General features: G+C 43.1%; 1 protein-coding gene across 1 annotated transcript; it reads right to left on the bottom strand.

Annotated features, from left to right (window-relative positions):
• Positions 1-4,303: 4,303 nt before the first annotated feature.
• On the bottom strand, positions 4,304-15,158 carry arhgap35b (Rho GTPase activating protein 35b). Its single transcript, XM_022210516.2, has 7 exons — positions 14,452-15,158; positions 8,679-12,590; positions 8,271-8,412; positions 7,809-7,886; positions 7,487-7,618; positions 7,163-7,268; positions 4,304-7,059 (listed from the first exon to the last, which is right to left on the bottom strand). Exons 2-7 carry the CDS (start codon positions 12,396-12,398, stop codon positions 6,648-6,650), a joined length of 4,590 nt encoding a protein of 1,529 aa, XP_022066208.1. The 5' UTR covers positions 12,399-12,590; positions 14,452-15,158; the 3' UTR covers positions 4,304-6,647.
• Positions 15,159-15,805: the final 647 nt, after the last annotated feature.

The raw sequence follows: 15,805 nt of genomic DNA, 5'->3' as shown, positions 1-15,805 counted from the left end.
TGTTTTTTTCTTTTCAATTATCTCTATTTAAAGTGATATTATTAAAATATAATTGCAATGAAACAGCAGCAACATAAGAAACGACTAAATATATAAAGGAAGTGCAGCTATTTTAATATAAAAAGTTCTATCAGTGTGAACATGATGAAAATGCAGCTGAAGTTAATTTAGCGAAACTACGGATAAGCAACGTTTCCTTTTACTTCCAGAAAAATAAAAGCCTCATATTTGCTATTTTTAAAAAAAAAATCACTAAAAGCAACACTTCCACCAAGTTTGTTTGAGTTGTTGGTATTTATCGTCGGAGCAGCAGCACATTTTCCACAGACAGTTTTACTGTCCGTTGTCTTGTTTTAATCAGTTTTCAGTTCAGTAATTCAGTCCTTCGGCTGATTGGACCAACAGACACTGAAGGACTGGGACAGCTGGTAGGTAATAAATGATAATTTACTGATCGGTGCTGGTTTTAATGAACTTTATGTTCAACTTTAGAGTCAGATGTGTGAGCAGTGAACCCCAGGAGTTGGAGTTGATTTCTCTGTGTGTTGAACATAAAAGAGAGTTAGCATCCAGTGAATATTAGCTTTAATGTGAATTAGCAATGCTAACCGAGCTAGCTGACTAGTGCTAAATAGCAGCTAAATGTAGCATCAAGCTAACAATTTTTGTGTTGTTTCCTGACAGCAGCTGAAGTGTGTTGTGTTCCTGCAATGTGGTTCATTAAGTTCATAAAACTGTGGCTGGTTGATGTTAATGTAATGTTCAGGAAACTTAAATGTGAATAAAACAGTAACGTTAATGTTCTAGCTTTAATTTGACACTAAAACCGGCTCTGATAGTTTTAAATGACTTCAGTTTCATGAATTTTTTGAAAATGGTCTCATTTGTTGTTGTAATGTTGCTGCTGATTCATTAAAACCAGATGATCCGTGTTGAAGACGCGTTTAGTGCTAGTATCAGAAGTACAAGAAGGAAAATGGAAGTTTAGTTCTGCTAACGTCAAAGATTTCTGGAATAAAATAACTAAATGAGTCTTTATCCCTCCAACTTTATTTTACAATAATGAAATAATCAAAGATAAAATATAAATAGAGAAAACCTGAGAGAATAATTTCCTGAGAAGTCCATGAAGGAAAAGCAGCTTTTTATCCTGAAAGATCAGAATCGGCTCCAACATCTGCATCTGACAGCATCAAGTCAACCAGAAAGAAAAGAAAAGTCGTCTTCCTTCTTGTCGCTGTAAAAAGTCACTCCATCCTCGCCGACTTCAACACCTCTTCATGACAACTTGTTCTGCCTCCGACCTGGTGGAAACTCGAGAAAACTCGTCGACTTGGATTTTCGAAGAACTCTCCTTAAAACTTGTGACCATGAGTCTTGATTTCACATTTAGACCATCCATCTGAGTTCTTCTCAGACTTCACCTGTCAGTTCTTTAGAAATCCTGACCAAACTTTGATTCTCTTCACTCAAGAGTAAAGTTTGTGGAGATCAAAAGGTACCATTAGTTACACAGAACTGCAGACTCTTTCTAACCTGCTCAAACTCTTGGTACAGGACCTCACCACACGGGTCAAGAAGGTTTCCTTCTCATTTCTACTCTGAAGCTCACCTTCTCCTGCTTAAACTGCTGACAAATGTTTCTGCTGCTCTAAAGTCTGGTCTCCTGAACTTCCTAAAAACTCTCAAAGTCTCTTCTGCTGCAGGTTGTTTTGTAGAACTGTCACAGAAAACCTAACTAAACCACATGGAGGGGGCCTCAAGATAGTCGTCCAAATGAAACCGTACAAAAACCAAACTAGCACAACCCAAACGCTAAAGTCTCCTGAAGCCTACCAGAGAACCTCTTTAAACAGAGAATCGGGACAGGAACTCTTTACCTTCTGGACAACCAACGTTGGTTCATAAACAAGAATACAGAATGTGTCTGACCAAAAACCTCTAAAGACTCACTACAGCCAAGATAAAGACACAACTCAGCTGCACCAAATCCACTAATCACTGCACACATTAGCACCATGTGCTAACTGTGACTAAAGAACCACATTTACCAAGAGAACTATTCAGTAAAGCCCTAAAACTCACCAAGAAACACATTAAAGTCAATTTTGCTGCTGGAAGCTGCAAACCAACGCCTAAAGAACAAACTAAAGCAACGGAGTCAAACCCGGATCAATGAAGAGAAGCAGAGGAAATGTTTGACTGCAGACAAATGAAGCAGGAAGACACTGAGCTGCTCAGGTGTTCCTGATAACACCAAGCAGCCACCTGGACAGCCAATAGGAACACAGCTTACTGGAAGTCCAGAGGGCTGGGTTAGTGAAATAAATTTAGTTTACTTCACTAAAGTTGAAGCATAATAACACCCTGGACACAGAGATCGTCCCAATGTCTGACCACAAGGAGGAGGAGGAGACTCACATCCTCATTGTGGAGGGCTTCCTGCTTTACACCTACAGGCCTTTGATCGATGTGCTAAACCAACGTTACTTTATTTCCATCCCATGTGAAGAATGCAAAAAGAGGAGGTGCTCTCGGAAGTCCACTGTGCCAGACCCCCCCCGGGCTGTTCGATGGCCACATCTGGCCCATGGACCTGCAACACAGGAACATCTGCTCACTGTGAAAGATTATTGAGAGCAGCTTTTTGTGATTTCTGTGCAGAACACTATGATGTTTGCTGAGCTGTGCACTATTAAATGACTTAAAAATATGGAATATTGTTACTGTTTATTATTGTTCTCAGGTTTACTATTAAATGTATAGAGCACTGCTTACTGTATTTTGTTGTATTTTAAAATTGACATTATGCACAGAACTTTTCAGATTATTTTACCACAGATCAAGGGTACAGATTGTTGTTGTTCACTGTGTATTGGGTAGTACTCATTTTGGTTTAGACTGATTATTATACATAACCCTATGATGTTTATGGTTTACAGCTGAGAACTACTTGCTAAAAGTACAGAATATTATTTCTTATTTTAGGTGTGATAATTGTCAGTAAACATTCTAAGAACTGGAAATTGACAGGGTTGAATACAGTGCTGTTCTTGTACAATATTTGTCACTTAATTGCCCTCAGGATTCTGTCATTGAGCTTACTAGTTTTACATAACAGGCAGATGTTGCAGCTAATGATGCTGTAATTCACATAAATGAGGAAACAAGTCCATCATAATTTGAATGTTAACAGTCCAAAATGAAAAGGTCATATACAGCTTTCCTATTGGGTTAAAAGAGCCAAAAAAACAACATGAAAAATACTTTGTAAAAGCGAGAGGTCGGTAGCAGATTTCATTTTTTCTTATAACTTTTCGGTGCCCCCTCAAAAAATATCTGTTGTACCCTCGTGTGCCCCCCACTAAAATTAATCTGGATCCGCCCCTGTCCACAGCACGAGCAAGGTTGAACTTCAGGTGTAAAATCGATAGACTGCCCATTTAAATGCTGTAACTTAATGTAAAGAATGGACAGGAAAGGGGGCACTTCCATGATAATCCACTGCAATTATTAAGCTCTACAGCTAAGCAGCCACAAGATGGCATCATTGCATTATCATGCCGGACCCCCTCCACAGAGGTTAACAGATACTGTGACGAAAGTATTCTCCCAAAAGAGTGCAGTCACTCATGACGGATATGCTGTGAATAATTGATGTTTTTCAGAGTCACATGCACCAGTGCTTAAATACTATAGCTCCTACAGTGGAGGTATTTCTGCATGCCTGTTGTGCAGAATTAGTTTGTTTGTTATTAAGGATGCTTCACACAACCTTTGACCCAGATCATCTTCACAGACAACAAGTCATGTTTGGGTAGAGATGATTTGGTACTATTTGAATTTGATACAGCAAAGAGCAGCAGTGACAGATGTATGTTCGTGCCTTGCCGTGCTTGTTTACCAAGCTGTCAGTTTGGGGAATACTAATAATAGGAAGCCACATGCCACTGTTACAGCTAAAACATGGATAATAACAGCTTCATGTGTCATCAGTTGGCAGCAGGGTGTGCAAGGGCGTTTCAAGAACTGCCCTACCTTCCGTTTTTACACAATAATGACATTTTAACTAGCAAAAAGGGATGCTTGATATTTTTAATTCCTTGGGTACCATTGTTGTGAAAATATTAATCAAAGTGCCATTGTGTTTCTCCGCAAATTGCAATCAAAAAACCCAGTTTTAACAATGCAGTTCCAATCTCGTTTCAAACTTGCCAACAATGAATCGATCTACTTCTGAAACTGGAAAAAAAAAAGATTAATGAAAGACACATACCCACATACACCACAACGAAGCTGAGGACAATTTTACAAGATTTAATTTATTAACTATTATACAGTTCACATAAGGCCTTCATCTTCAAACACTATTCTCAGTCAGACAAATTCCATGGTTTGCTCCTGGTGCACAGTACATAAACTTTCACGTTTCAGCTATTTCACTTTAGTATTGGTTTTTGTTCTAATTTCATGTTTTAAAACAGGGAGAGGCTTTCATCCATCTCCCTTGGTGTGTCGTTTGTTTTTTTTTTAAATCATGCACTAAACTTAAGTGGCCTTGAACCATTCACAAAAATTGTAAAAATGGACTTTCAATCATTGAAATACACACTAGAAATGTTTTCTACCATTCACTAAAGGGTGGTGTTCCCCAACATACAAATAAACAACCATTATAGAGTAGTATGCACTCACTTTTTGCTCACTGAATGGCAGATTTGCCGAGGTCGTGTCAGAGGTCAAGTGATGCAGTAACATTATATTCTTCCAGGAATCGTGTCATAATGGGACAGTTGCTTAGTTGGTTCGGTGCCAGTGTAAACGTTACAGCTTCTGAGCAGTTTGAGAAGAGCCCTCATTTCAGCTCATAAAACGACTGGCTTCCGACAGCATTACGATTCCAATAGTACCAGTAATTGACGATCCCAAATACTAATACAACCAATGATCTGACTTTTCCGGTCATTGTTGCACCCAAGAACCGTAACAGAGCCACAGTCCTCCAGAACTCGTAAGCACGGTTGTCCATTTTTTCCTCATCTCCACTGAAAAGACAGTACTTCCTCTCAAAAGTTTAATGGTTAAAGTTACCATGCCTTCATTGACAGTGCTACCACTGAAAATGTGCTGCTTGTTTTCAAAGAAAAGGGACAATATGCCAGCACAAAACTAAGTAACTAGAGCAGGTAAACGGCTGCAGGTGCTTCCTGAATGTGTCCATCCACAAATGTTTCACTTCTACTGGTCATTGTATCGTATAGCAGGACTAGCAGTAACAGTGCGTTGAGAATACTAAACCTTCTGAGTTAAAGGTCCTTAATATTACATGAATACAAAGAGCTTGGTTTGATAGACAGCCACAGCAACACATCCAGCAACCTATCATGTTTCAAGCGTTTGGTTTCCATGGGCACCAGATGGTAATGTAAATTTGTGTTACGGTATGACTAGGTTACACATTCAAAATGGCAACATTTCTCCTTCACTTTACTGATGGCAAGCAAAGTCTTCTCTGATATTACAATGGCCTAATTAAACCAAAGTCCCTAAACATCCACTCTGATCAACCGACAGCTAGAAAGAGGACAAACAAAACCATTTTTCACATGGCTGGATGAATGAGGAACACGAGTCGATTCAGACTTCCCATTAACCCACAATGGGACGCCTAGATCCACCTGAAAGACGGCAAGTTTTTACAAAAGGATCTTGTTTTACAAGCCTGCACTGATGCCACACGAAACCACTAAACAAACAACATGGACAGTTAATCAATGTGGCATTTCTTCATATTTAACACTACACTATCAAAAAGTGCTTCAGATAAGTTTGTGGATAAAAAACAAGTTTGATGTAAACAAAGTTTGATCTGCCAGAGCTCTGTAGAGGCAATGGGTATGGCTGTTTGAGCTGTGAAATTAAAAACACACAAGAAAACAGTATGTCAAAAAACCCTTTCGAGGGGAAAAAAAAAACAACAACAGTGATCATTAAAGTGCATCCCTGGATGTGTTACCCCCCGTCCCTTCCCTTCCCTCCCCATGCTGACCCGCTCAGGTAGAGCCGATGAGAGAAACCCAAAAGGCAGACACAGAGGAACCTCTGCTATATGGAGCAAACTGCTGCCCAAAGGACCTACAGAGGACCAGTCTATAAATCCAGTGGCAGTACTTTGAAGAGAAAAAAAACTAAGAGTTTTACACGTAATAAAAACATGGTGGCCACAAATCATTTCTTCCAGCTTGGCGTAGAGGTTTTCTATTTCTTGGTAGTGTAGGATAAGTGGTGGCTGTTGACAGACGACAGGCTTGCTGTGACGGTGACCCTGTCCTCCACTTCTGATCTGACATCCAATTCCAGGCGATCAGAGGTTCAGAGGGCAGAGGACGCTTCACTGATAATGGTAGCCTGCCTCGATGCACACAAGTATGAACACAAACGGCAGGTTGGGGTAGTTTCTCAGACACTTTCTGTCTCCTGTCTTCATAACCTAGGTTGTCCATGATCAAAAATGTGGTGTGCAAGTGCACATGTATTTTTTTTTTTCCTGTTGTCGCCGTCGTTTTCTTTCTTTTTTTTTTTTCTTTTTTTAGTGTGTTGGTGATAAGGTCCAGCATCATCATGGGCACACATGGTTTCATTGTCTCTCACAGTGTCTCTTGTTCAGCAGGGGAATGGTGGGAGTGGGGGTGTTGGTGGAGGGGAGGGAGCAGAGACTGCAGGGGAGACTGGGGTGTGGTGGGAGGGGACTGCTGCAGTGGGCTGAAGTGTGCGGTGGTGTGGGGCGGGGAGGAGCGGTAACAAGAGTAGGCAGAGCTCCCGCTGAGGGTGGTGGTGGGTGAGGCAGGGAGGCCTGCTAGGCCGGTGGGGGAGTCGAGGAGGGGTTGGTTGTAGAAGAAGAATGCACACTGGTGGATGAAGGTCTCAATGATTGTCTGGTAGGTGCGTGTGGCAGTCAGAGCATCCATAGTGGAGAAGTCTGGCCTCATGAGGGTGGGCCAGAAACAGATGGACAAGTTTTCACTGGTCATCAAGTTCAACCTGCTCAGCTGGCTCACCCTGCGAGAACACACAGAGCCACAGCATTTTATTCATGAGCATCATACAGTGGGGAGACAACAGACGACTATCAAGAGATCTGAATACTAGACAGAGAACTTACTTGTGTAAGTGGCTCACTACATATTTGAAGACATCGTAATTCTCCCTGGGGAACCTCCTCAGGACATCCTTCATGGTATACAGCCTCTGTTCTCTGTCATTGATTTCTGCACAGAGGATTGTCTTCATTAAAACTGATCACCACCCAGTAATTTCAAGCTACAATGTATCTGCATACTATTATTACAATTGTTCTTGTGAAGACTAAAACACTTAAACAGAGCAAAGCAGGTCTGCTAAAACCTTCCCAGCCCTCTCTCCTCTTAAAGAAATAATCTTTCTATGTTCTAGTGAAGACCCTCCCAGCCCAGCAGTGTTTGCTTACTGAAAGCATCCAGTAGATCCACCTGCAGAGCACAAGGCACCAGGGGCTCAGGCAGCTCAGAGAAGAAGCTTTTGAGGCCTCCAGCCACAGTGTTTATGGAGAAGTCTTTTTCCACCAGGTCTAATCCATGGTCTACACAAAGACAATGACAGAGTCAAAGGATCGAGGAGGAAAACAAGCCCAACAGTAGCAGCTGTCATCAGGACTGAGCAATTAGTCGCATGTCACTTTCCTTTGGCAACTCTCTGTTTATGTTTTGATTAGACAGTCACATAATTACATGTCAAACAGCTGGTTCAAACAAGCGCAATGAGCAACTCACCCTGTTCAAACTGCCTCTGCATGCTTTCCATCTCTGACTTGTTGCCGCTTACACGGTACAAACCCTCTGTATTCAGGCCTGAGGGGAAAAGAGCGCAGTAGAGAAAAAGGGGAAGACGTGGGTGGGGAGTCACAGTGGGAACCAAGAAAAGCACAAACACTTCATTAGCCACTTTGCAAACAGACATGACGATACAGAAGCTGGCAGTTTCTGGGGGAGTACTTAACTTAATACACCCTTGATTTACTTTCTCATTGGATTGCAGTCATGAGCAGGTGCACAGGTTTGGAGTTTAGTAATAGTAGTAGTTTGGATCACTGATCAATACCATTGAGCTCAAAAAACATATTAAGCTCTTGTGAATACTGGCAGCATTGTCTGTATTTCTCTGTTAATTTTGCACACATCAAATAGAGCATAACAATGATGGTTAAAAAGAGATTAGAAAACAAAATATCTTACCCGTTGTCTCAATGAAGCGGACACACTTCTCGATGAAGAGTGGGATGGGTCTATCTGGGGATACTACATTCACGAGAGGGACCCCAAAGTAGTTACTCTCCAAAGGCTTGGGAATAGCTGGACGGGGTTTTGGTCTTGTTTTCTGTAAAAAGACAGAAGACTTGGTGACTTAAATGAATAAATGAGTTGCTGCTAAGTTGCACTCCATTGAACATCTAACAAAATGTGTTAACCATAAGCTGTAAAAGTTGCAATTATCACAGTTCAAACAAGCTCACACAGCTATGAATTCAAATATGTTATGCCACCTGTGATAGTGCTGTATAGAACAGTCATTTTGTTGGCACTGATACAACAGAGACAAATCAAAGGAAATATTGAAATAGAAAAAGTTGGTATTCTACAAACCTTGGCTGTTCGTCGCAGGCTCTTTAGAATGTTCCTCTTTTTCGGGTCCTCACTCTCTTCGTTAACAAGACTTTCGCCTTTCAGGGTGCCAAAGTCATCCTCTTTGGACTTTGGAAGAGCTCCCATCTCATCATCGCTGCCTATGAAGCTCGTGCGAAAGCTGCTGAACTTGCCCAGCCGTTTAGAGCGGTCACGATAAAGCCGAGGCTTCACCCCGACTGCAGAGAACTTCCTCCTTCGCTCCAGAGAGCTGCTGTCTGCTTCGCTGTCGGAGCCGTTTCCATTAGAGTGCATCCTGTTAGAGTTGCGTATGGTGATGATTTTGCCTTGTGTGCTGTCATGTGGCACTGAGTAGATGATCTCTTCATTGCTGGGGCGGGGTTTGGAGACAGCATCAATGGGTTCAGCATAATCTGAGGGATCATAGCCCACATCCCCACCAGGGACCCAGGTAACAGCGGAGGGCAGGGAGCGACGGTGGCCTAGTGTATCCATATATGGGTTACGGCTCACCTTCCTGAAATCAAAAGTGACACCCGGCTTAACTCTCACTTGAGGGGGTACTTTGTTGTTGAGCTTGTTCTCAAAGTCCCTGATATCAGAGATGACAGAGATGTCACTGGAATCTAAGTCAGGCAGGTTGAAGCCCCCACTGTGGGAGGTGAGCGTGCCATCATAGTATGGCGGTGACGGCTCTACGTCATCTTCTGAATCCAGGAACATGGTGACGGGGCTGGGAGAGCTGCAGCGTGGCGAGTACACGTTTTCGTTGGTGCACGCTTCGGCAACATTATCGTACATGTGCGTGGCCTCCACAATGTTGCGCTTCTCTACCACCTCCATCAGAAAAGAATGGAACATTTCTATCCTGTGCAGGCCTCCCACCACCCCCCCAGAACCACAGACCACACTATTAAAACGACCCTCAATCTCATGGGCGAGTTCCTCCCCCTGGATCAGCTGCTCACAGGCATAGTCACTGTCAGTGAGCTCTGCCTGGCTATCTCCCACTGCCAGCAGCTGGATCGGGATGATGTCCTGAACCTCACACAAGAACGCACACAGGGTCTCGAGGGAGGCTTTTCGGGATACCGAGTACACAGCGATGTAGCCGTGTACTAACCTGCTCTTCCGCAGAGTGAAAGAGGCGTGATACGAGAGCAAAGAGAGCTCTATAGCCAGCTTGTGTCCACCAACTGTCTGCTCCAGCAACACAGAGGTGCCACTATTGGACATGGGCCTGCAGTGCTGATGCATTAGGAAAGGGGAAAGGAGCTGCTCAATGTCATAGGAGTCTCCACACATTAAGCACATGACAATGCGAAGGTCTGCCTCTGGGACTGGCTGATGAGGTGAGTCTCGGAGACCTAGAGGCTCAGGCAGGAGAGGAGGGGAGCTGCTACTAAAAGATGTGCTCCTCCTAATATCCAGAAGGCCCCTCAGCACCTGGTTAATTTGGCTCTCATTGACATTATGGCCGTAGCCCACACCAGGGGAGGCAGGGTCTAAAAAGCTACACTGCAGTCTCCTTGCAACCTGCTGTCCCTGTGTTATTAGGTTTAAGGCAGTGTCTCCTCCTATGTCAACGTACGATCCTACGCCTCTTTTAGTGACTAACAGCAGTGACGTCGGCAGTTGTGCCAGCTGGCTATCCCTTCGACCTAGAGTTGATTCCCTAAGTCGCTCAAGGCTTTCAATCACATAGGAGAGGGACTCTTTTGAATTATACAGACACAGACATCCATGTGGGGTGAAAGTTGGAGTGTGGAAGGAATTTACTGGAAGACGTACATTTCCCTCAATAGGCCGCAGCGTCAGTTCATACATCTTCCCATCTAACACATACCAGTCGTCGTTTGTGCAGAGAGCCCTAATCTCATTGGCAAATTCTCTGGCCAGTCCATCCTTCCCCAGTATGACAAGGTTAATTCTGTCAGCCTTGGTGTCCCCAAAATGAGCTTTCACATCAAAGAAGGGGTAGCACGTGGGGAAACGTGAAGCTAAGAGGTGTTCGATCTTGGAGTCACCACAGTGAGGACTGCTAGGGCAGGTCTCCTTGGTGGGGTGATAGACAAAGTGGATATGTTTTAATACCAGAGCATCTCTTTCAGCAGGAAGCTTTTGTAGCGCCTTGAACCTCTGCTCCTCTCCCAGAACCTCCTGAATTGCCCCCATCTTCTCCTTGCTTGGCTTGGCATCTACTTCAAGCTCATAAAAAAGCTCAGAGTACTCCAGCAAAAGCTCCTGGAAGTCTTCTTTAGCACGATCAATGATCTCCTTCTGATGCCGGTTGTACAGGTCCAAGTACTCTGGTTCCTCGAGCCACTGGTAGAACTCTTCATTCATGATGAAGCTGCGGGCCTCTTCCCAAGGTTTACCAGGGGTGACAAAGGGGGATGAAGCCAACTTCTGCTTAAACTCCTGTCTCATCTCTGCCCGTCTGCACTCATTACGCAGATGTTCCAGATGGGCATTAAATAGTTCTTCTGCTTCAGCAGTCTCCAGTAGATCTGAGGGGATTCGCTCATCTTCCATGTTATCGATGTGAGATGTGTCCTCCCATGGCGAGTCCTCCAGAACAACAAACCAGTGGGCAAAGTGCTGCTTGGACTCCAGTACTTTCTGCACCCCAGACCAGCTCAGCTGATCTATCTCATCCAGGTCAGGCACCAAAGAACTAAGTGCTAAGGGAAGAGTGCTTAAGTATATTTTACGACGCCTTTCAATATGTTCCTGCTTCAGACGGTAGACATGCTGTTGAAAAAGCTTCTTACACTTAGCCGTTCCCTCCAAGAACACATATTCTTTGTACTCTGGGGAGGTGTTCATGCGTCGGCTGGTGTTTAACCAGGTTTCATTGTGATTCTTTACTATACGGTTGATTAGCCATTCATAGCGATCCTTGGCAGAAGCTATCTGCTGGCTCTGGAGTTTCAGCGCCTCAAAGTAAGGAATGATCTTGGGCTTTCCTCTGCTCTTATCAATAAGCTGAACCAAAGTAAGGAAGGCCAGATCCACATTTATGTTTGAGCGTGCAGATGTCTCAACTACTGGTAGACTCTTTTTTGTGATAGCAAAGGTATGTGCATCCTTGATGTAACGCTCAACTCCTTCATCACATTTGGTGAGGACCAGCACAATGGGTTTCTTAGTCTTGCTAAGCTGACCATACAGGTTTGTGACGAATTTCAGCTGGTCATCGAAGTTACGGTTCATGCCCCGGCTCACATCAACACAAAGCAGGAAGCCGTCTACCTGCAGCTTGCCCTCTGGCATTTGTTTTTGCTCAAAGTCTTGCTCCAGACCCAGCTGATCTGTACAGAAGTACATGAGCTTCTCTGCTGAGGCCAGCTTGGTCGCGGCTGCCCGTTTGATGTACGGCTGCATAGCAGTGCTACGGTGTGGCTGAAACGTCTGGTCATCAATAAATTCAGTTTGCTCCACAACATGCATCCTGCATTCGGGCCCCTCATCCAGAACCCGGGACACCTCCCCCCAAAACAGAAAGTGATCATTATTAACCACTCGACCCCCAAAGTCACTGGTGCTTAACACTGACGTGTGATCCAGGTAGAAGTCATCAGCACTGGGTCGCACAAACCTATTACACAAGCAGGACTTGCCAACCCCACATTGGCCCTTCTCTTTCTCTGTTCCTGACAAACCCACCACAATGAGGTTGTAAATGGGCGATCGTGCATCTTGCTTTTTTGCCATCATATCCTCTTGACACTCATCCTGCCATAAACAGGCACTGTATAAAGGAGTTCACTTGAATGTTTGTCCATAAAGTTGCTGATCCACAGAGGAGATCAGATTTCTCTTTCTTCTGCAGGGCTTCAGTTATAATAAATAGCAGTGCAGTGATATGAGCAGAGGGTTCTTTCATTCATTCCTTGTATGAATCAGATCCTGTCAAAAAATAAAGAAAAAAAAGAAATCAGACAAATAAAACAAAAAAAATACATTTTGAATCAAAGCGGAAAGAACAAAAAAGGAAAACCAATAGTACAGCCAGTGCCAGACCTTAGGACGTATCAAGAAACTACATACAGAAATAGATCCAGAAACATATTAATAAGCTATTTTATGTGGTTAAAGGATTACTAGGACATTAATAAGGTTTTAATACATACATTCTTCTTAAACATTTAGTGATCTGTTATAATAGTGGATTGCAAAAAGGATAAGAGGCACATTTCAGTACATTTTGTGCTCATTCTCTTTGTTAAACAGATTAAACTGAAGGAATGGGCCCTTTCTATGGTAAAGGCTATGAATAATGTTTAAGACCAACCAATATTGACTCTTTGATTGTGAGACTATGGCCTTGTTTATGTTTCAAGTATTACATTTTGCCAGAAGCAATTAATGGTGATTCATGTGAAATCACTGCATTAATATATCACTACATACATGAATTCATGATCAAACATTGTAGTTTCAGCCACTACCAATGCATAATGACAACAGAATGACAAGAACACCTATGACATTTGGTCATTATATCTCCTGGGAGGGAATATAGAATTAAGTAGCAATGTAGTTGTGGCCACAGTGAAGTAAACACAGATTTTTTTTTTTTTTTTACAAGTCTCATTAAAGTGACAGCTAGATGTATTGTCCATTCTGGGTTTGCAGCTATTATTCTGTCTGTAATTTAATCTTGTTATTATTTTCTCAAATGATAATCATCCCGTTCTCTGGGCCCAAGGTGACAAATTCAAGGAGGCTGAACCAGCCAGCTCCTGATGATTTTTTTTAGTTAAATCTTATCTCACTTTGTTTATCAAAATTGCTGAGTAATCTTTCATTGATTGATTATACATTTCAGCATTGGCCCACTGATGTCAAGAAGTCCAAAAATACGAAACATTCATCTCAGGAGAAACACGTTGGGAGTGGTGGTCTTTAAATGACAGCTGAGCAGTGACAAGCATTAAAATGACTATGTTATAGGCACCTCGGTCTCCATTTTTCAGCCTAAATGCAACAGCAGCTATCAGCTACATGCTCATGGGCAAAATGAAAGAAGATCTTATGAACAGAGAGCACGTCACATGTACAATCAATACCAAGGGACGCTGAACTTCCCCGCCCTGCTAATACTTTCATTTTTATAGCACTGATTAATGCTCCCATTATTACAGCATTGATGCAATTCTGATATAACAGTGAGCTCATAAGTGCAAAAAAAGAATATGACCAACTGCAGAATCTCACTTATGTGTAATAAAAATCCCCTGGAGTCAAGCATGCTGCCAAAACAGATGATTTATGGGGTTCTAATGAAATGATTAACCTGTCACATGAAGTGATCAAACGGCTCTAGTGGGGTCAAAACCAACCATGGGCAGTCCACAGGGCTCAGCTGAGCTAGGCCTTTTATATACCCACATGAACAGACAAGTTCTTTGCAGATAAAAACAACCAAAGTGCCTCATCAGAACAGCCCACCCAAAACCCACCTTCAATCAACTGCGTCCACATAACCTACTTACTTAGATAAGATTTCGTAAGGTTGTGTGTTGTGCACAGGATTAACAGTGAACATGGGCTGTAGGGTGCACAGTGAGGGGCTGACCACGCCAGGCCTGCTGTCTACATAATGAAAACGCAGCGCCCAGACCTGGGATAGCCTACCTTCTCCACACCGACAGGCTCTCTTTAAAGGGATATTTATTTACCCAGCTGTCCGGGGTGTAGCTCCCGACAGCTTCGCAAGGAAATCGCCAATAAAAATCAGAGTGAGAGAGCACGTAGAGACACATACCATCGCATTTCTCCCTTTCTCCTCTTGCATCTGTCAGGCCAGCTCTTGCCGCAGCCCTCGCCGCCTGATGTGCATAAGCAAAAGCCGCAGAATACACTCAGGGTCGTATCTATTCACAGATAAAACTGATATCACCACGATCAGTGCGATGGGGTCATTGGACTTAAATATCCACCACCCATGTCTGGATTCTCGTGTTTTGCATCACAGTTATCGCTGCAATTACAACACGGGGAAGGAAGGAATAAATATCCCGAACAATAGAGGAATCCAATTATGGTCCTTGCAAGGCGGGTTTCCACATGCGAAATAAAGGCGTTTAAAGACCTGCTTCTGTCGTCTTCTGCTCGTTTTCACCACGTTGCTTTTTCAATAATTATTCTGTCCATTGTTGTGCCCACATAATGCTGGGCCGGCCGGGCACACGAGACAACGGTGAGTTTGTTGCAATCTCCGCCGTGTTTCGGTAGAAATGTGGCCCTGCTGCCACCGAAAACTGCTCATGTCCCGATCAATTTAGCAGCAGATTGCGCGTGTGAAAGTGGTATTTTCTGTCAGCTTTCCCGATAATGGCGGCGGCCTTCCTCCCCGGACCTAGTTCTCCTCTTCTTTTCTTTGGGAAAAGGGAGCTGTGGAGACAGAAGCGGCGGAGAGAGGGACTCACCCAGCGGCGCCCTCACACAACTGCAGCAGGTCGGCTCTCTGTTGCTAGCTCAGCCTGCAGCCGCTGCGGAGCTCGTTACTCGAAAGTAATCGATTTCTCACCATTCAGCCCCTATTTCACAAGTATTGCAGCAGGTATTTGTTCAACACTCGCCCTAAACTAGCCACTCCTTCCTTAAATACTATATTTTTCGTCCAAAATGGCAAAAAGCGCGTTTGTATCCTGCAAGCGACCGTTAAGAAGTGGTTTAATAGTAGCTAACTACCGTTACTCTAACTTGTATGAGTAGTGCCGCTCCTGTTAGCTTTGTAGTGCAATAGTGTACAAATGCTGTAGCTTGTATATTTTAACGTTAACTCGGAGCTTTTAGGACTACAGAGACAATTTTCACTTGGATACCTCAGCTGTACGTAAAGTTAAAACCTTGTTATGTAACGTTTACCTGTAGATAACCATGTTACACGTTGGTGCTGGTTAGTTTGTGTATATTTTTTTACATTTTAGTGTTTTTACTTTTAATAATACACTCTACGTCATTTAGCTAGAAAGCTTATAGTTTTAAAAATAGCATTTAAACTGCTCTGATTTTTGGCATTTAACTTACAGGGGTTAACTACACATTAGCCACTTTTCTTTAAGTTTAGCTAACATTAGCTAAAACTAACGTTCAAGTATCTCCCAACGGAGTTG

This window comes from Acanthochromis polyacanthus, chromosome 17 (genome assembly GCF_021347895.1).
Source record: "Acanthochromis polyacanthus isolate Apoly-LR-REF ecotype Palm Island chromosome 17, KAUST_Apoly_ChrSc, whole genome shotgun sequence".
Lineage (NCBI taxonomy): Eukaryota > Metazoa > Chordata > Actinopteri > Pomacentridae > Acanthochromis > Acanthochromis polyacanthus.
Note: the sequence above shows the minus strand (reverse complement) of the source record. Positions and strands in the feature narration are given on the sequence as shown.

What these genes read in the sequence shown, in the direction of transcription:
- arhgap35b (XM_022210516.2), bottom strand. Translation starts at nt 12,398, where the DNA reads ATGATGGCAAAAAAGCAAGATGCACGATCGCCCATTTACAACCTCATT. An exon ending in CCGCTTCATTGAGACAACGG is followed by an intron (nt 7,887 to 8,270) that starts GTAAGATATTTT and finishes TTTTCCCCTCAG; the next exon opens with GCCTGAATACAGAGGGTTTG. An exon ending in GTAGTGAGCCACTTACACAA is followed by an intron (nt 7,060 to 7,162) that starts GTAAGTTCTCTG and finishes GTGTTCTCGCAG; the next exon opens with GGTGAGCCAGCTGAGCAGGT.